Source organism: Crocodylus porosus, unplaced genomic scaffold (assembly GCF_001723895.1).
Source record: "Crocodylus porosus isolate Cpor-Errol unplaced genomic scaffold, CroPor_comp1, whole genome shotgun sequence".
NCBI lineage: Eukaryota > Metazoa > Chordata > Crocodylia > Crocodylidae > Crocodylus > Crocodylus porosus.
This window is the reverse complement of record NW_017728886.1, coordinates 3,973,354-3,990,767: the sequence shown is the minus strand read 5'-3', so window position 1 is coordinate 3,990,767 and position 17,414 is coordinate 3,973,354. Positions and strand designations below refer to the sequence as shown.

The following is a 17,414-nucleotide window of genomic DNA, read 5'->3' as shown; positions in this document are numbered from 1 at the left end:
TTTTTTCCGTCTTCAAAAGACCTCATCGCAGGATCAAGTTCCATTGCGTTCTGCTCGTCCGACCTCCCGCGCTTTCCACGCGGTAGGAAGTTGTTCTTTGTCGCCTCCTGTCCGATTTTGATCCCACCCGTTGCTGTAAAAGATCCGCAGCGTTTCCCCCAGAGGCTGCTACATTTAGCCGTAGGGAAAGCCGTTTCCCTGTTTTGCCGCAGGTTTGAAATCTCCCGAGATAAAAGGCTCCAAGCAGCCCTGGAATATCCTGCCCTCCTACAGAGAACTGCATCTTAAACACCCATTTCAAACCACCCCTATGGCTTCCAGTACCCCCTAAGTACAAGGTAAAGTTACGGCTCAGCCATGGTTGGTGCTGGCAGACTAAGAGTTTTCACCTTCTTTAATTATCCATGGGCAGCAAAGTCAGTCTCAGAAACAGGGGTAGTAAGATTTTACAGACTCCGAGCGCAGTTGGGTGCTTCAGCCCAGCTCCTAGGTAACTGATTCCTCAACCCACAAAGCCACCAGTACAGTTGGCACCTTTCTTGTTTAGCTCAGCAGACAAACCAAAGACTGGATGCTTTAAAGAGAATGAACTTTCCTGTCACTCCTTGATGCATTGTGGTTTTTTGTCATTGTCCATCCAGCCAAGCAGCAGATAAACAGAGACCTTCAGTCTACAGGGTGGTACCTTTCAAACACGCATGCACACACACAAGAAAAGGACCACAAGCAGTTACGGGGTAAAGGATCTTTACTCATGTAAAAACCATCACCCTAGAAGATTGTGTTAGTCTCCTTCAGTGCAGTCCCAAATCCTCAGACCTCCTCCCAGATCCTCCAAACAAGCCCTCATTTTTTCTTCCAGAATTTCTTGTACTGATCCATATTAATGTCATACTCGAGCAGTTTCTCCTGCTTCGTTTGGTGCTTGCTGTGACTACGTCTCCTTAACCGGGCTCTTCTTTCAGCATCAGGAAGAGTGCTGAGGTCTACAGGGAGCTGAGAAGGAAAGGGGGAGAGTAGTAGGAAAAAAAAAAATCAACACTAGAATAAAGAGAAGCAGGTCGATCTAGAACAGAGCTCCAAGGATTCTGTCATGTCCAAAAGGAAAAAGGCGAGATGTCATCATCAAGAGGTTTTGCTCCAAAAAAAACCCGATGGCCACGCAGTTGGGCTGCCGGCCCCAAGCAGAATGCACAGCTTCCGGGAGGACTGCTCCTGCTGCCTGGAAGCTGTCACCTCCCTCTGCTCTCACTGCAGTGGAGCTGGTGGAAGGCAGCTGGGAGCCAAAGCCCTGCATGCTGGGGCAGGAGCTGCCTGGTTGCAGCTCCTCCCCTGCCAGGAACAATACAGCAGGGAGAGGTGTTGCCACTGGAGGTGAAGGGAGCTGCCACACCAGAAGAAGCCCTGCCAGTAAGCTGTGCCTGCTGGCCAAGGCCAGGATGGTGGGTGTGGGTAGGAGCACAGTGCGGGCTGCCTGTGTAGGCTCAGCCCCATGCAGTCAGAGGGTAGTAGCTATGGACTGCAGCATCCGGGCAAGCTCTGCTGCATGCACCCCTTCCAGCTCCTAGGACCTAGCACCCATGCAGCTTCCCCCAACCCCGTACATGCCCCCCCAGCAGATTGCCCATCTCACTCCCATCCCACATAGGAAGTTTTGGTGAGTTGTTGTGTGGGTGGGGAAAGGGGTGGGGTGGGGAGTTGTACTGACTTGGCCTGTGACAGCTTGGCAAACAAGTTTTGTAGCTTGTAGGGGCTGAAATGATTGCACTGTGAAAGGCAATAAGCTAAAATATCAACAAATATACTGAAAGAGTCTTGAGATTCTTTCACTTGGAGAACCTGCATTTTAAGTCGATTTATTAATTGAGAAAGCTCTACTCTACAGAACATCAGCTTTGTCTATCTATAGATCAGATATAGCACAAGCTTCCCCTTACTCCTGACTCCAGGGCCCCAAGCCTGGCTCAGATAGACCTCACCTAGCCAAGAAAGGAGATTCCTACTTCTATGACCCAGTAAGGACCATTAGTGGGGGGTGGATTTTTTGCTGAGGCACCTGGCTACCAGATCCTTTGTTCTTATACACAGTGATGTTTGCGGGCATGAAGGGAAAGGTTCCCAGAACCTCCATATTCCACCTAGAAGACTTCCTTCAAGCAAGTCCCTTTGGCCAGAGGAATCTGAAATCAGCAGAAAGGAGGGGGTTTGCCTGGGAATAACCCCAGGAGTGAGGCTGTTTTTGCATCACACCATCCACATAATGATGCACAGGTCTCTCAGTGTTTGGAAAATGGGGATGATTTAGGCCTAAGAAATTAAGAAGAGATTAGCAATGTCCCCTCCATAATCTTTCTCCAATAGATCTACAGAAGAAAGAGCTCTGGCTCAGCCTTACCGTCAGAATCCGCCTCGGCTCCTTATAGCGGATGTGAATGGTCGATCCATCAGGCCTGACCACAAGAACTGGATAGACCCTGCCGTAGATCTGTCTCTGTAAGTTAGCAATAGCAGCCCTGTTGGAGTTGTGCTGGCTGGGGGTTGTGTGTAGACTATAGATCGTGGGGAGCAGCCGCTGGATCAGATCTCGCCGTAACAAGCTATTAAAGGAATTCAGACAGGGCAGGGTCAATGATCTTCCCTACACTCCTTCAGGAGAAAGAGCTCATGGGCCTGCCCCCAAGCACCATGTAAGAATAGTCTGTCATATGCTAGAGAGGGAGAAAACCTGAAGTCCCAAGGAATGGTGCTTCCACCACAAACCTAGTCCTGAGGGGTTTTTTTTCCTTAACCACCTTGACAATCAGGTTATCTCCTAATACAAGAGACTTGGTTTCAGCGTGCAACTCAAGTGAATGCTCCTACGGACCAAGGGTTGAGAGAGCGGACCCTGTCCTAACAATAAACACAAGCACAATTTGTGGCTTGATCTGAGATGCCAAATGCCTTCTGCAAGCAGCTGGTGGCCCTCATCTCTGTTCAGGGATCATGCAAGATGAGTCCCCAGATCAGCCAACCTGCCAGATGCGAGTGCAAAGCTTACCTCAGGCTGCTGCTTACTGCTGCCATGCTGGTCCTGGCAACGACTGCAGAAGAGAAGGGGCCCAAACGGATGAGGCACGTGCATGCAAAACCCAGTCAGATCTCTCTTCGACTCTACTCCATGAAGCTTCTCAGGGCAGTGATGGGATTTCTACGCTGCCTCTTGGGATGCACTCTCCTTGTTGACAATAACCTGATGACCAAGGAGATGGTTCTGGCCACGTGGCATTTCCTTAAGTCTTCACTCAGATCACTTAAAACTTAAAAAAGGATGAAACCTCCCCCCTGCCCCGTGCGTCTCTGAACTATCTTTTCCTTTAGCCTTCTAGAAAGCACTGCAGATGACAAGTTGGAGAAAGGGATTGCTCGGAGTGGCCAGACTCACCTCTCTCCCTGCAGAATGGCAGAAACAGACGCGTGCATCTCAGGGCAGGCCAATTTGTGCTCTGCCTTCCCTGATTTTTCGGCTAGCAATGGAGTAATATCAACTAAAACAGAGACCCAGGGTACAGAAGGCCAGACAGGACAGTGCAAGCAAGCATCTAGCATACTGGCAGTGACACCTGATGTGAGCAGCGCCTCTTAGCAGCAACATTCCCCCAGAAATATACCCTGTATAGTACTGCATGCTCAGAGGACCCTCCCCATAACAGCAACAGCCCCTCAGAGCAATGCAGCACCAGGGCACGGGCACGTGGCTACTAGCAGGTGCCATCTCTACTGGCCATTGTGTGGCAACACTTCTCATTGGCAACCAGCAAGTTTTTCCAAGTCTTCATCAGGTTTTATTACTAAGCTTCAGCAGCATAAGCTTCCCAAACAGATCTGGGAGGTGGCTCATACCTAGGGACCATTGCTTGCCAAAGGACAGCAGTTTTCCGACTGCTGAAACATGAATCACACTGGACTCTACGATGGAGACAAGACTATCTGGTGTGACTGGCAGGAGCAAACTCCTGCAGAAAGAGTTACGCTGGGTGCTCTGCTGCCATAATTCAAGCAGCAGCAGTGTCAGAGCCCAGCTTAAGCCCTGCTCTCCTTCCTTGAGAGTAGCTCCCAACTCCTCTCCTAGGCCAAGGATGGGTACAAAGCTCTGGATAGCAGGGAGATGCAGGCAGCTGACTGAAGCCTCCTGTCCTCTGTCAGGAGGAAACTGTTCTGGGTCTGAGCCCACAATTGGCATCTCACAGTTGCGGGGTGCGAGATGATCCTGTTGCAGAATAGCACATCTGTAGCACGAGTGCAATTGCAGGGGAGGAACGACGGGACCAGCAGGGAGCACATGTCAGTGAGACCCCCGAGTGGAGACTACAGGGTGCAGCATAGCCTGGAGCAATTCATGGGCTGGGATCTACCCTCCCACATCATCCAGGACCTTCTGCTGAGGGCCCGGCTGCACTTCTCCCTGCACCTTTTTATTTATGCACTCCCCGTCGATGGCCCCACAACCTCTTGGTCAACCTGGGGGCTGGACCAGATGATCTTGCAAGGTCCCTTCCAGCCCTAATGCCTATGAAATCTAAGGTCTAAGAAACCTCCTCTTGGGCCTAGCTGAGCTGGACACCTACCTGACTAGGGAGGAGGCTGGGGGGACCCCCTGGGGACCGCAGAGCCATTTTCCATTCCCTTGTCCACTCGTACCTCCAGGCAGAGTTTCACTGGGCAGTGTTCACTGGCTTCTTGGGACTCGTTGGAAGCCAGCGGGCAGGCCCAGTGTGCTCTGCTCAAGGTACTTGTCTGAAACCTTGGACCTTCACTCCCACCCCAGTGTTCTTCATAAGATGTCCCCAGTAATCCTGTGATGTGCACTTAAGTCCCCCCCCCATATTAAGAGGGGTTTTATGTTGACTTGGTGGGCACTTCCCCACGTCCTCAATGCACATCAAACGGGCCTTGACAGCCGGGTCATGTTCATGCACATGTCCCGTGTCTGGCACGTGGTCATCTTCCAGCCGTTCAGATCTACACGGCACCAACCTCAGGATGCGAGATGCAAACTCCTCCGCAGCTGGCAGAGGTCTCGCCCCAAACCTGCCACGTCACAACTGTAGGACAGGCTCCTGCACACAAGGCCTTAGGACCATGGTGGCTTTTTGCTGGCCCTGTTCGGGAAGCCCCAAGCCATGGGATTCCCGCCTGCCTGTGCCAAGCCCCTGGGGCATTACTGCAGCAGGCGAGGGGAGCCATGGCCGAGACTTCCCGTAGCCCCCAGTGCCCTAAACTGCCCTGGGGGACCCTGTGTCACAGAGCCATGGGCAGGCCCAGCTCCACGAGGGGCCACCCCCTTAGTCCTGCCCTCACCCCCGCCCATCATTACCAATGGTCTAGCCCTACAACCTGTGCCCCCTGCCCTAATGGTACAGCCCCTGAGGCTGCTTCCCTCCCTTCCTCCATAATGGTCTGGCCCTTTAAGCTGCCCCATTCCATAATGGTCTGGTCCAAACTGTTCCTTCCCCCTCCTTCATGATGGTGTGACCCTTGAAGCTCCCCCCCAGCTCCATAATGGTGTATTCCTACTGCTTCCTGCACCCCCCATGATGGTCTGGCCCTCGAAGTTGCCCCTCCCTCCTCTCCTAATGGTGCAGCCCTTGAGGCTGCTCCCCTCTAACCCCATAATAGTCCAGCCCTGCTCCCCTTCCTCTGGGACAGTATGACCCTTGAAGCTGCACCCCCACACACACTCCAGAATGGTCTCGTCCGAATGTTCCTGCTCCCCCCCCACTCTGCCCTTGAAGCTCCACCCCCCCAACTCCATAATGGTCTGGACCTTACAGCTCCATAATGGTACAGTCCGAGATGATGCTGCTGCTTCCGCCCTAGCCCCGTCCTCCAGCCCGGCGTGACCCCTGCAGCAGGCTCTCCATCCCACCCCCTCTCCCCCTGCTCCGCCCGTAATGGTCCGGCCCGAGTGCCCCGCCCCCCACCTACCACGCGCCCAGCGGTTGGGCCGGGCGAGCGCGAGCCGCACTCGAGGCGGGCGGCACGCTGGGGCTGGGCGTCATCAGTCCGCGCCGCCTGGCACGCGCGGCTTCTGCGGCAGTCGCGGGGTGATGACGTGAACAGGAGGTGGGTGTCGGGGCCGGATGACGCGGCGCGGGGCGGGGCTTCCCCGGGGATCCCGGCTCCGCGCCGGTGGCGCCCATGAGCTGGCGGCGGCCGCTGGGCTGCGCCCTGGCCACGGGTGAGTGACGGCCCCGCCCTCCCGGTCTTGGGGTCTCTAGTCCAGTCTCTCCTAGTGCCCTCACTTCTCCCAGTGCTCCCACTTCTCCCAGGCCCGCCCCTCCCAGTCTTGAGGTCTCTAGCCCGGTCCTTCCCAGTGCCCCCAGGCCAGCCCCTCCCAGTTCGCCCAGTCCTGGAGTGTCTAGTCCAGCCCCTCCCAGTGCCCCCCCCTTCTCCCAGGCCAGCCCCTCCCAGTCCTGAGGTCTCCTGCCCACCCCCTTGGTCTTCCCTGCTCTCTTGTGCAGGTGCCACCCCTGATCTGTCACAAGATCCTTTTATTTTGTCCTCACGGTGTGTCCCCCCCATCTCTTTCCTTGCCCCCCCCCGGGGACCCCCGTAGGCGGCTGTGCGCTGTGTGTTGGGGACGAGGGGGGGATGGACGGGGCTGCACCAGGCTCTGGCGGGGGTGTGGCAGCCCCCCCACTTCATCTGTTACAGGGCCTGGCTGCCGCGCCCTGCTCTGGGGTTGCCCGCTGGCTTGCGAAAGGCAGTGCCATGCTCCCAGGCTGCGGCACCCCCAGCTCCGGCCGTTTTGGGCAGCCCCTGGCAGGAAGCCTGGCTGCTGTTCGCTGCACACAACGGAAACCCCGCAGCAATTGGAGGCTGCTGCGGTGAGCGAGGGAAGTGGTGAGGAGGTGCCCACGTGGCCTCTGCGCTGCAAAAAGAGCTTCATGGGATCTTTTAATTTCCAAAGATCGGGACTTTGCTTTGCATCTCATCTGGAAGACAGCAGTTAGTGCACATCGTACCTCTTGCCCTGGGGACGTCTCTGGTGGTTTAGGGGCAAAAGTCTCCAGCCAGCAATGGGTCTTGCTGCAGGGGAGATGCTACTCTGTAAGCTCAGACCTGGTGTGGGCTCTTCTTTGCCTTCTTGATTAAAAGTGAAACCACCTGATTCTGTTTAGCCCTGCACAAAGACCGTCTGTCTTGGGTTCGTTGTCATTCAAGCAGTGGGGAACTTATTGGATCCAGCCTGTAAACCAGGTCAGCCACATGTTTTTCTAGTCAGGGATGATCCTGCCTTGAGTGTGGACTGTCTGGTCTCTGAGGGTCCCTTCCAGCCCTCCTTTCCTATCGGATGCCTCTCTCCCCTCTAGAGCACACCTGAGCAGCCTCCTTCCCTAGATGACATTTGCATTTGTGCTTGTCTGAGCACAGCTGGAGCTGCTTAATTATTTACCAAGCGAGGTATCTGAATGGCAAGCTCTTTCCTAACATGTGCTTCAAAGATGGGTCCCTTGGCATAGTTCAGTGTTTAGAGACCAACATGTTTGGGGCTGCTGGGTTTTTATCCAGCGACAGCAAATGGTGACTGTTTGTGTTGTCTGTGTGCAAACTCTCTGCAGGTGAGTTTGAGTGCATCCCCAAAACATGCAGGCAGCTCGGTGCAGGGACAGAACAGCTCACCCCACCACCTCCTCCATCTCAGCTCTCAGCCATAGCAAGCGCCCTTTGCATCATGACCCATTGCCCTCTGGTAACAGCGCTGCAATGAGCCTTCAGAAAACTTTTTCTTTCCTTTCAGTAGTGACTCAGCCCCTCCAGCTGGTGCCAGCCTTGGAGAGCCCACAGAGCCACTCCCTGCTTCTGTTGGTTTAGCAGGGCAGGGAGGGCAGTGGCTGAGTGTTAGTTTTGCTGTTCTTCGGCAGCACTGAGGCAATCAGTGCTGCTACCCCTGCTCCACATGCATCCACTATGGAAAAGGGCCTGTGGGAATGCTCTTGTTACACCCGGGATGACTCCAGAGAAGTACAAGAGAAGCTGAAGCAAGTTCCTCTGAACTCTACACCAGTTTTTGGGGGTATTATCAATTGGGCAATGTTACCAAGAGCAGCTGCATACAGCAGAGAAGGCACAGAGCCCTGCAGAACCTGTCTACACTCCCACATGTATAAACTCCTCCACATGAAGGCACACGCTTCAGATTCAAATTTCCGTATTTCCGCCCATTTCTCTGAGTTAAGGGTCTTGTGGCCACTTGCACGTAGGGAGCAGGGAAACCAAGCCATGACCTGTGACCACCTTATTAGCATTGGGTGTGATTATCACTGCTTCTTAACTCCCTTCAGACTGCCCTTCCTAATCTGCTTCTCTCTCGTACTAATCCCGGTTCAGGATGAACCACTTCTGGGATTGGAGTATCTGTGAGGAGGAATGTAATGACACACCCAGCACAGGAAAAAGGGGTGAGGGGAGTCCAGGACTCCCCAGCATACTGAGGGTGCCCTGAGATTCTTGCTCACGCTGGAAACCAGGTCTGGAGCAGGATGCTACTTCATTTTGGAAGTTGAGTGGAGTTGGGTGGCCAGGGTTTACTGACTCAGCACCAGGGCTGAGCTTTCTGCTGTCACAGTGTAGATGGACACACAGCATGCTGGGGTTATTTGAGCCTGGCAGTCTTTCCTGCCCAATGATCTCACAAGGTCTCTTCTAGCCCTAAACTTCTGTGAATCTGTGACCCCTTGTCTCGGGCGGTCTCTGCAGGTCCCCATCCATTTTGAGTGGAGGGGCTGCTAGCAGTGGTAGGTAGAAAGGCAGGTAGGGGACTACACTGGCCTTTGCTTGAAGGTGTATCAGGTGTTTTTCTGTTGCATTGAGCTGTATTCAGATGTTTTCTCAGTGCTTTCCCCTTGACTTTTCCCTTCTTTCCCATGTCTGGCTTGGCACCAGGCTGATTGAATGACGGGGAGAGCTGAGGGTCAAAGCCAAGGAGGGGATTGCTGGGATGGGGTTGGGATTGCCTGGATTGCCTATGTACGTGAGGAAGTAGGGGTGTTGATCATCTGTTAAATGCTTGTCCTGAATGGCCACATATAACAATGAAGTATCTGGGTATCTAAACCAGACCTGCAAAAGATTTGCATGTTTTCTGTGCCCAGACTTCTTCATTTCCCTTCATCTCTGCTGTTTGTAAGGCAGACAAGCCCTGAGAAACGAGAACAGCGCAGCACTGGCGTGGCACTCACGAAATCAGTGAGATGCAGGGTAGTAGATATGTCTCAAAGCATGGCGATGGTGGGGACCCATATGGAGACTGCGTGCTTTCAGCCAGATGCAGTGGGAACCAGTGCTTGGTTCCTGTGGTCTACGTCTTGGTCAATGATGAGGACTGGCGAGTGAGCGGAATGAGTCATAGGAACTATCTCTCTGCAGTTAGTTCCCCTTTGGTTGTTCTGGATGATTTTTCCCTCTCTAAAAAGATCTGTTCTAGTGCAAGCAGGAATAAATTCAGAGTGGACTTGCTGCCTGCAGATGACTGATCAGGCTAAATCAGTGGTACCCATCTTTCCCCTCCTGCCCCACCATGGGCCAGATGGGAGGTGCTTGGTCCATCCACAAGTCGGATCCAGCCATGTATTGTGTGTGGGGGGGGCAGGGGATTGTTGTTGTTGTTAATTGCCACTGCTGCCCTGCTGCCATATTTCCTGACCCATGGGAGCCTTATGGGCTAGATTTGGTCTGCAGGCCAGGGGTTGAGCATCCCGGGCTAGAGTATAATGCTGCTCCTGCTGCACTGGCAGCATGTGAATCTCTGAGTTTGCTCATTGGGAGGCTGTACCAGCTGAACTCAGATGCTTCCTGAACCAATTTTAGTTCACTCAGCTCAAGCATCTAGTTCAGACAAGGCTTTCCAAGGCCTGCGTCGCTGAGCCTTCATCCAGAGCTGACACTTCCCAAGCGCCGCTTCCTTTCTGCTGCACTTTCCCCTGTTTAATCATAATCATAATGAATGCCTGCAGCCTAGAGGTGTTCAAAGGATTAATTAACATTTTAATAAGCTGCTTTGAAGGAGAAATGTGCCAAAGACCCTTCCCGTGATGTCAGTTCAAAGCAGCCAGTGGGAGATTTGACGAGCGCTTCTGTGCCTCTCTTATTTGAGTTGAGGGGAAGGGATTATTTTCTACCTCTTTGGATTAAGAGCAGGGTAGAAACAGTGGAGGCAGGAAATACTCAGTTACTGCAGTCCCTTGCTGGGAGTGCAGCATGTGACTGTCCATTTGCAGCTACTTATATGGCTGTGAGTGCACGTGCCAGCCCTGGCCTTGCCAGGGGCCAAACAGCCCCTGAATTTCAGTCCTTCCCTGTGGCTAAATGTGAGGATCCCAAGGATCCCATCAGAAACTTGCTGCAGTCAGCTGACTGCAGTGCCTGGGTGAATTTCCTTTTCAGCCCGGTGTTGATGAGCCCTTTCCTTATTGCATGCTTTCCATGCAGATGTATAGCAGAAATCTTAGCTTCCTTGTGGCATGTTGCCAGCTGGCTTTTTTTCCCGAGCCTTAGGAACACGTGGATGAAAGTGCAGAGAAACAGCTTGTTGTTAAAACACGCTGCAAGCTTGTAGCGTAGAGCCAGGTTGCCCTTCCCATATCGCTAAAGGAGAAAGCTGTCCTATGGACGGACCCCTGTAAAGTCCTAAGCACTTCACTGCCCTTGGGCACTTCTCTCCACACCTGCTTGGTACCTGTTGGGGGTATAGCTGTGACAGCAGTGACTTAAACATGGTGTCACCTGAGAGTGGAGGAGCTGGGACTGGTCTCCGTTGCCACTAGCTTGCTGGTCTGCTCTTCTCTGTTGTGTGTATATACAGGGAATAACTGCATGGCTTTCTCTGCAGCAGGGGACATGACCCTCTTCCTTTTCCCATGCTTAACACGCTCCAGATCCCAGATCAGTCTGACCGCTGCATCTTCTATCTACCCAACTTTTCCAGCCACCTGCCAAAAGATACTCAGCAAGAAGGATCTCTTGAATGCTTTGTAGCAACCCTTGCAGCAGTGGGAGACTGAGAGCCCTCATCCCTCTGCTTCATCTGTGGCAGGTTAGGGCACTTTTGGGGTCTCATAATTGTGCAATGGGCTTGGTGTAGTTTTAAATAGGTGACATGAGGACTAGTATGGCCTGGTTTAGTTGGGGAAGCCTCGACCCGGGGCCTGGACCAGAGGACCTCCAGATGTCCCTTCCAGCCCTACTGTCCTAGGATCCTATGTTAGGCCAGACCAGCACCAGTCACAGGACAGCTGTGTGGGTCTGCCCCATTCACATCCCCTTTCAGCCATGCTGGTGGTTGGAAGGAGATGGCACTTTTGACACTTCCCCTTTGCAGAGAGCTCTCCAAGGCGCTGCACAGCTCTGCTCTTGTACTGGGCAGTGCTCTGGGAGCCAAAAACTTACCAAAAGCCTGATCTCATCCGAGGCGAATTCTCTACGCTGCCAGGCAGACGGAGCAGCAGATGCAAGGGAACAAGAAAGCAGCTCTGGCAGGTAAGTGGTCAGAGTGATCCCAGCACAGCCAAGTTGAGTAGGTGGAAGATGCAGCGATCGGACTGATCCAGGATCTTGTGTGTTAGGCACTGGGAAAGATCGAATGACTGGAGGTCTTTGGCACGGATGAAACATTGTAGTGGTCCAGGAACTAGGAGCGGGTGCAGTGTCTCCTGGATCACATGCAGACACTTACGGCCAAGTTGAGAGAACCCAGGATGGACTCGAAGCCCATTATTTTGTGAATTGTAGGGCTGCCCTCCCATGCTGAATGTCTCTTGAAAGCTGCTGTTCCAAGCACTCGTGGGACCTGAGGCAGTGGCTCATCTCTCCACTTGATTGAGGTGTAGCAGCCAAAAACCATTACAATCACGTCCCAGTTAACAGTGGAAGATGGTGAAATAGGAGGTGCGAAGGTGTCAGGAGTGTATTAAGATCTATTAATCCCTGAATGTATCTTGGGAAAACTTCTGTTGAGACCAGATCAGGGTCTGACCCAGCTGAGGTCAGAAATGGTCAGTTTTGCTCCTTCTGCCTGAAGAGAAGTCACCGTGTCTTAACACTATAACCCCTTGTAAGGCCAGACCTGCAGAGAGCCTGCCTCCTGCATCATGGAGCTATCTTTTGCTGCCTTTCCTCAGCCAGAGGTTGAAGTTTGGCCCGCCGGTTATCTGAAGTCTTCATAGGCTGGGAGTGAAGCATTTATAGAGAACATCTTAATAACAGGAAAGGAGGTTAAAGGTGTCTGATCCAGGGAACCTTTCCTGTCCTTCCTCTCAAGTAGTTTTATCATCTCTAAGCCATCTGGCTAATCGGGGCTTATCGCATTTAACTCTTTCATCTTTCTCAGCATATTCTTATTGCATTTAACTCTTTCTGTGCCTGTCTTCTGGCTGGCCATCTATGCTGGCGCCTTCCCCCTGAAATCAATGAGACATTAGGGTTCCCTACCAAGAGAAGCCAGCTTGGATGCCCAGGGAACGTTCATTGGCTGTGTAGGAGGTACACACACATTTATGCTGCTGCTTAATGTATAAAATATTTGTGCAGCAAATACACATCTTCAAAAGTCCCAGTTGCAGAGAAGGACTCAGTCCGATGCGCATCGGGACTTGACCCAACTGGTTTCCATGAAACAAGATGTTCCAATCTCAGCAGGCTCCTTTGAGGCCCTTTTTGTTCTTGTATTGAATGTATTAAGCTGGCAAAAAGCCTGGGGGAGACCCTTCAAAAAAACATTCTTGATTTTTGGGGCCAGTGTTGTTCATAGAAAAGTCAAATCGTGTGTTTGGTCAGGAGTCAGAGGTTGGGGAGTGTGTGCGTGCATGCATGCACGCAAGTACCTGCCAAGTAGTGATGCCAGATTCACAATAATTAGAGTGGTCTAACCCCCCTTGTGAAAACTCAGATTGGAAACTGTGACTGTTCAGAGCTGCCCTGGGCTAGGCACTGTGCAGCCTTCAAGTGTAAAGCATTGTGGCTTTTGACAAAGGAGCAGGGACGGGTCCATCTCTCCTCATAAAGTAATCTCCCAGCCAGAATAACTTTTGATCCCAGCCAAGCTGGGTCATCCAGTTTACTTGGGCATAAAAGCCCTGGTAGAAATGCAGTATAAACTGCCCAGGAGAGATGGCACTTTGTAGCAAGGTGATGCCGTAGGTCTCATTGCAGAATAAAGTCGGCCATTTCATGAGTCTGAGCTTGTGAAGCTAATTGTATATGTTAGCAGCAGTACATTTTCTAGGGGATTGGCTTGTTTCAGGAGGGAGAGACCCGAATGCTTGATGCTGCAGACTTCCCAAGTGTGAAATTATTTCTTCTTTTGCTTTTTAGTTGCGACTTGTCTTTCCTTAACCGCAGGTACAAGGGGAGAGGACCTGAGCTCGGGGTAACTGGTGAAGCAGGAGTGGCTGAGCTAAGCAAGCTGTAGATGAGTCTTAAGGGTTGGCTACAAATAAGCAGGCTTGGCTTTCAACTTGTTAAAAGGAGCCTGGGCAGAAACGCTGAGCGTATATGGTTGGGAGCAATTCTACCCACACCCCTAGGCACGAGTTAATATACGTCAACCAGCTTTAAATCTGAAGAACCACAGGAGCCTGTGTGATAGAGGTCAGGTTGATGGGGATGGCTGTTAAGAAGATGCAGGATCTGAGAAGCCCACTATACTACTAATATCGAATTAAGGATGCTTGCAACAGTCTCACAGATCTTGGATTTCCCCTGCTTTAGATTCAGCCTCCCCTTGAGTCTTGGGCTGCCACCTTCATGCTGTTCTGTGTCTCGGCTGAGTGGGAGATGACTCTCTGATCTGACTGCGGTTATTTTTCCCTTTTGAAGCTGGATACCACTGAGTTTCAGTTATGCTGGTCATGAACCGGTCTTACTGTGACCTCTAGGGCAGCTGAGGATCCTTCACAACGGCCTCACAATGTGAGTAGGGATGTGGGCCTGGCCCTATTGCAGTTCCAGCACCTGAAGAGAGGGGTGAAGTTTGGAAAACACAGCGTGACCATGGCCATTGGGAAGGTGTGCTCTTTCAGCGATCTGCAAAGCCGCTGGGGAATCAAGACTTCTGGGTGTCCTCTTGCATTTCCCCAGGTCGTCTTGGGCCATTCACACAGTCTCTTCCTGCATTCATTGACTGGCCTACAAAAGAGACTAACACTTATCTCCTGCAGATGTTGGTCTCATAAATCTCTCCCTAGTAAACTATTGACTATTTTAGTGTGGGTGAGGTCTTTCTCCCCCCACTAACTGATTTTTTTTTTTTTTTTTTTTTGACCAGCTGTTCCCTTGGTGAAAGTGGTACATGTTCCTCTGTAAAGTGTTGATTTAGAATAAGTCAGGGTGTCAAATATATGGCTTTCAGGCTGGATTCAGCCCGTGGAGCCATATGATTCAGTCCACAGGACTCTGGACCAACCCCGCACACTGCATGGGGCATGCACCAGCCCTAGCTGCATGCATTGAGTTGGGCCTGGTGCCACGTGCTGGGGCTCGGTCTGGGGCATGTACTGCATATGACACCCATGCTGGACTGGCTCAGCACACTGGTTCCAGGACTGGTCTGAATTGGGCTGTGCTGGAGCCAGCGCACAGGGCAGGTCTGGTGGAGCGCCACATGTGCGATGGCTGGACCCAATGCAATTCCACTGCCAATCCAGTGGGTACCATGTGTGGTCTACACCCAGCCTGACCCCCTGGATTGCAGTGCTAGATCCAGCCTACATACTGCATAGGGGGTCTGTCCTGATCCATCCTGCAGACCAGCCCAGTGACCCCCATCTGGCCTATGGGCCCAGATAAGTTTGACATCCCTGAAATAAAAGAATCAGTTTATTTTATATATATATATTTTTTTTTTTTTTTTTTAAGTCAGACAGTTCCTGAGCAGGTCCTCTCTCAATCTGTTGTCACTGTGTGTGTGATACCTTTGTGTGACATTGAAATACACAGCCTGACCTTCAAATGGACAGAACAGCTTGGGGTCCCTGAAACAAGGGCTTTTTCATCATTGTTTTTTCTAGGAGAAAAAAAAATCTCATAAACTCTAAATGATTTTTTTTCCTGTCCTCAAATGGTTACAATGCTGGAGTTTGTTTCATTATTGGGGGTGCATTTTCTGATTCAAACACCATTATTGTAACCCCCCAAACTGAAATGAATAGTTTGCCCTGGTTTTCAGTAGAGATGATGATGATGTTGAATGTAGTGGCACAGGATGGATAATGGGGATGAGGGTATGGGATAGGAAATGCTTCTACTTTGGTCATGAACAAAAGGAGGTGTATTGAAGGAGAATTAAGTGATCTGTGCATTTGCAGGCCCGTTGGTCTGATCTTGGAAATTTGGCAGGGTTTGGAACAGATTATGTTGAGAAAAATAATCAATATCCTGTTGGTCAGTGGAAAATAGGATAAAATGTAGTATGAGGTCACCAAAGGTGGATCATACCCAACTAACTTGAATTTATTTTAGGGGGAAAACCTGATTTATCAGACAAAAGAAATTTAAACCATCTCCTCTGTCTGCCATCAGTAAAGCATTTGATATGGGGAATTAAAGAGTTAAGCTGGAGAAGATATGGCATAGGAAAAAAAGGTATTAAGGTGAGTAAGGAACCAGCAAAGAGATGTGCCAGGAGGGGAAGCATCAGGCAGGAGGGAGGTTTCTAGGGGAGTTCTTGAAGGACCTGTCATCAATCTTGTTTTAATATTTTCGTTAATGAGCCCAATACAAGCAGTCAGACTGTGCTGCAATTAAGAAAAGGTTCAGAGCTTTTATCCATATGAAAAAGGTTTGGTTTCTCATATAGGAAGAACTGGATGACTTTGAAGATAAGGGCTGGCACTCAGTAGCGCAGAAGGCAAGGTCAGGTATTCAGGATGAATTAAAAGATACTTTCTTTAACCTTGGAGCTTCTTGATGGGAAATGACTGAGGCCTCCTAGTTAATCACAGGAAGACTATGAACCTACCAGTGTAGTGTGATTGTGGAAAAGTTATGTATGATCCTAGGTTGTATTTCCATGGGTACCTTGGACAAGAGCCTGGTGAGATACTGCATGTAATCCTAGTCACCTTTGAACACAAAATATGAATTTGAATGGGTGCAGAGAAGGGCATCTAAGGGAAGGAAGGGGCTAACTTTTTTAGAGGAGACTCAAGGAGCTTGACTTAGTCAGTCTAGGAAAGCAAAGGCTGAAAAAAATCTATGATCCCTGTCCCAAAGTAGCTTAGGGCAGTAAATGTCAAGGGAGGGACAGAGCCGTGTAAGCTGAAGGACAGTGGTGGCACAAGAACAAATAGGTATAAATAGACCACTCATTAATTCAGGCTGGAGACCAAAAGGGAGTTTCTCAGCATCAAAGTGGCCAGGTGCTGGGACAAAGAGCAAAGCAGCAGATCAGAGCAGGGAGGACAAAACATCTCGCTGCTTTTAAGATGCAGCTCAGTCGGTTTATGGAAGGACTTATGCTACATGGTCGCTTGTGATCACAGGGACTGGACTTGATGACCCAGCAGGTCCATTGCACTGCTGTACCCCACCCTGGCGAATTAAATATCCAGTGGCTTGAGGTTGCAGGGAAGTAGGTTTGGACTGGATAGCAGGAAACACTTTTTCGCCATTAGCACAGGAAGGCAGTGGAATAGATACATGCCTAAGGAGGTTGTGGACTTACCATCACAAGGTGCTTGAGGAGGGTTGGACAGCCACTGGCTGGGGATGATCTAGGTGTGGTGATGCATATCTTCTACTGTCCTTTCCCAGGCTTCTGGGCTTGGACTGCCCCCTCCTCCCCTTTCTGCTACTTGTGTCAGGGTGTTTTTAAGCCTTCCCCAGAGGTGCTGGATGCAGCCAAGACTAGGGATTTTGACTGGGCTGTGTCAGTGCTTCTGCTGGGACTTAAAGTTGGAGGATCCTGGCTAGAGGGTCTTGGCCTTGGCCTTTCCACTCAGGGTCAGACTGATCATCGTATTTGGGGTCAGGAAGGAGTTTACCTCCTGGTCAGATTGGGCTACGGGGAGCCCTTGCCTTCCTCTGTAGCAGGTGCATGGCCCTTTACCTGGGATCTCTTGAGCATTTATTAACAATCTTTTATAGAAGCAGGATGTTGGCTTCTGTGATTCCCCTGCTTTACCTACAGCAAGGTAGGGTGTTATGTCTTGTGTTGTATCAGGGTTGATGGTAGTTTTACTAAGGGGTTAGATGATGGATTTGTACGAGATAGTTTGGATAAGGGTGATCCTGCCTCTGGCAGGGGGTTGGACTAGGTGATATCTGGAGGTCCCTTCCAGCCCTGCTTCTCTGTGATTCTGTATGGAATAGCAAACCATTTCTCTGTCGTAATAAAAAGCATTGCTATGCTGTCTGTGATGTTCAGGCAGAAAGCA

The 17,414-nt window shown here is 51.1% G+C and overlaps 2 protein-coding genes across 3 annotated transcripts in view; one reads left to right on the top strand and one right to left on the bottom strand.

Moving 5' to 3' along the window:
• Positions 1 to 730: 730 nt before the first annotated feature.
• Positions 731 to 6,057, bottom strand: MRPL55 (mitochondrial ribosomal protein L55). The gene is made up of 4 exons (XM_019529480.1): positions 5,968 to 6,057; positions 3,041 to 3,232; positions 2,396 to 2,597; positions 731 to 996 (listed from the first exon to the last, which is right to left on the bottom strand). The coding sequence occupies exons 2-4, from the start codon at positions 3,064 to 3,066 to the stop codon at positions 847 to 849; spliced, it is 378 nt and encodes a 125-aa protein (XP_019385025.1). The 5' UTR covers positions 3,067 to 3,232; positions 5,968 to 6,057; the 3' UTR covers positions 731 to 846.
• A 60-nt stretch (positions 6,058 to 6,117) lies between these two features.
• Positions 6,118 to 17,414, top strand: part of GUK1 (guanylate kinase 1) — a 31,393-nt gene continuing 20,096 nt past the window's right edge. Inside the window, exons 1-3 of one of the 2 annotated variants that reach the window (XM_019529460.1) lie at positions 6,135 to 6,220; positions 10,920 to 11,077; positions 11,363 to 11,520. In XM_019529460.1, coding sequence (XP_019385005.1) covers positions 11,490 to 11,520 — 31 coding nt within the window. In that variant the 5' untranslated portion in view covers positions 6,135 to 6,220; positions 10,920 to 11,077; positions 11,363 to 11,489. Of the gene's footprint in view, positions 6,221 to 10,919; positions 11,078 to 11,362; positions 11,521 to 17,414 lie in introns of both variants that reach the window. The other variant, XM_019529452.1, reaches the window with a different exon arrangement.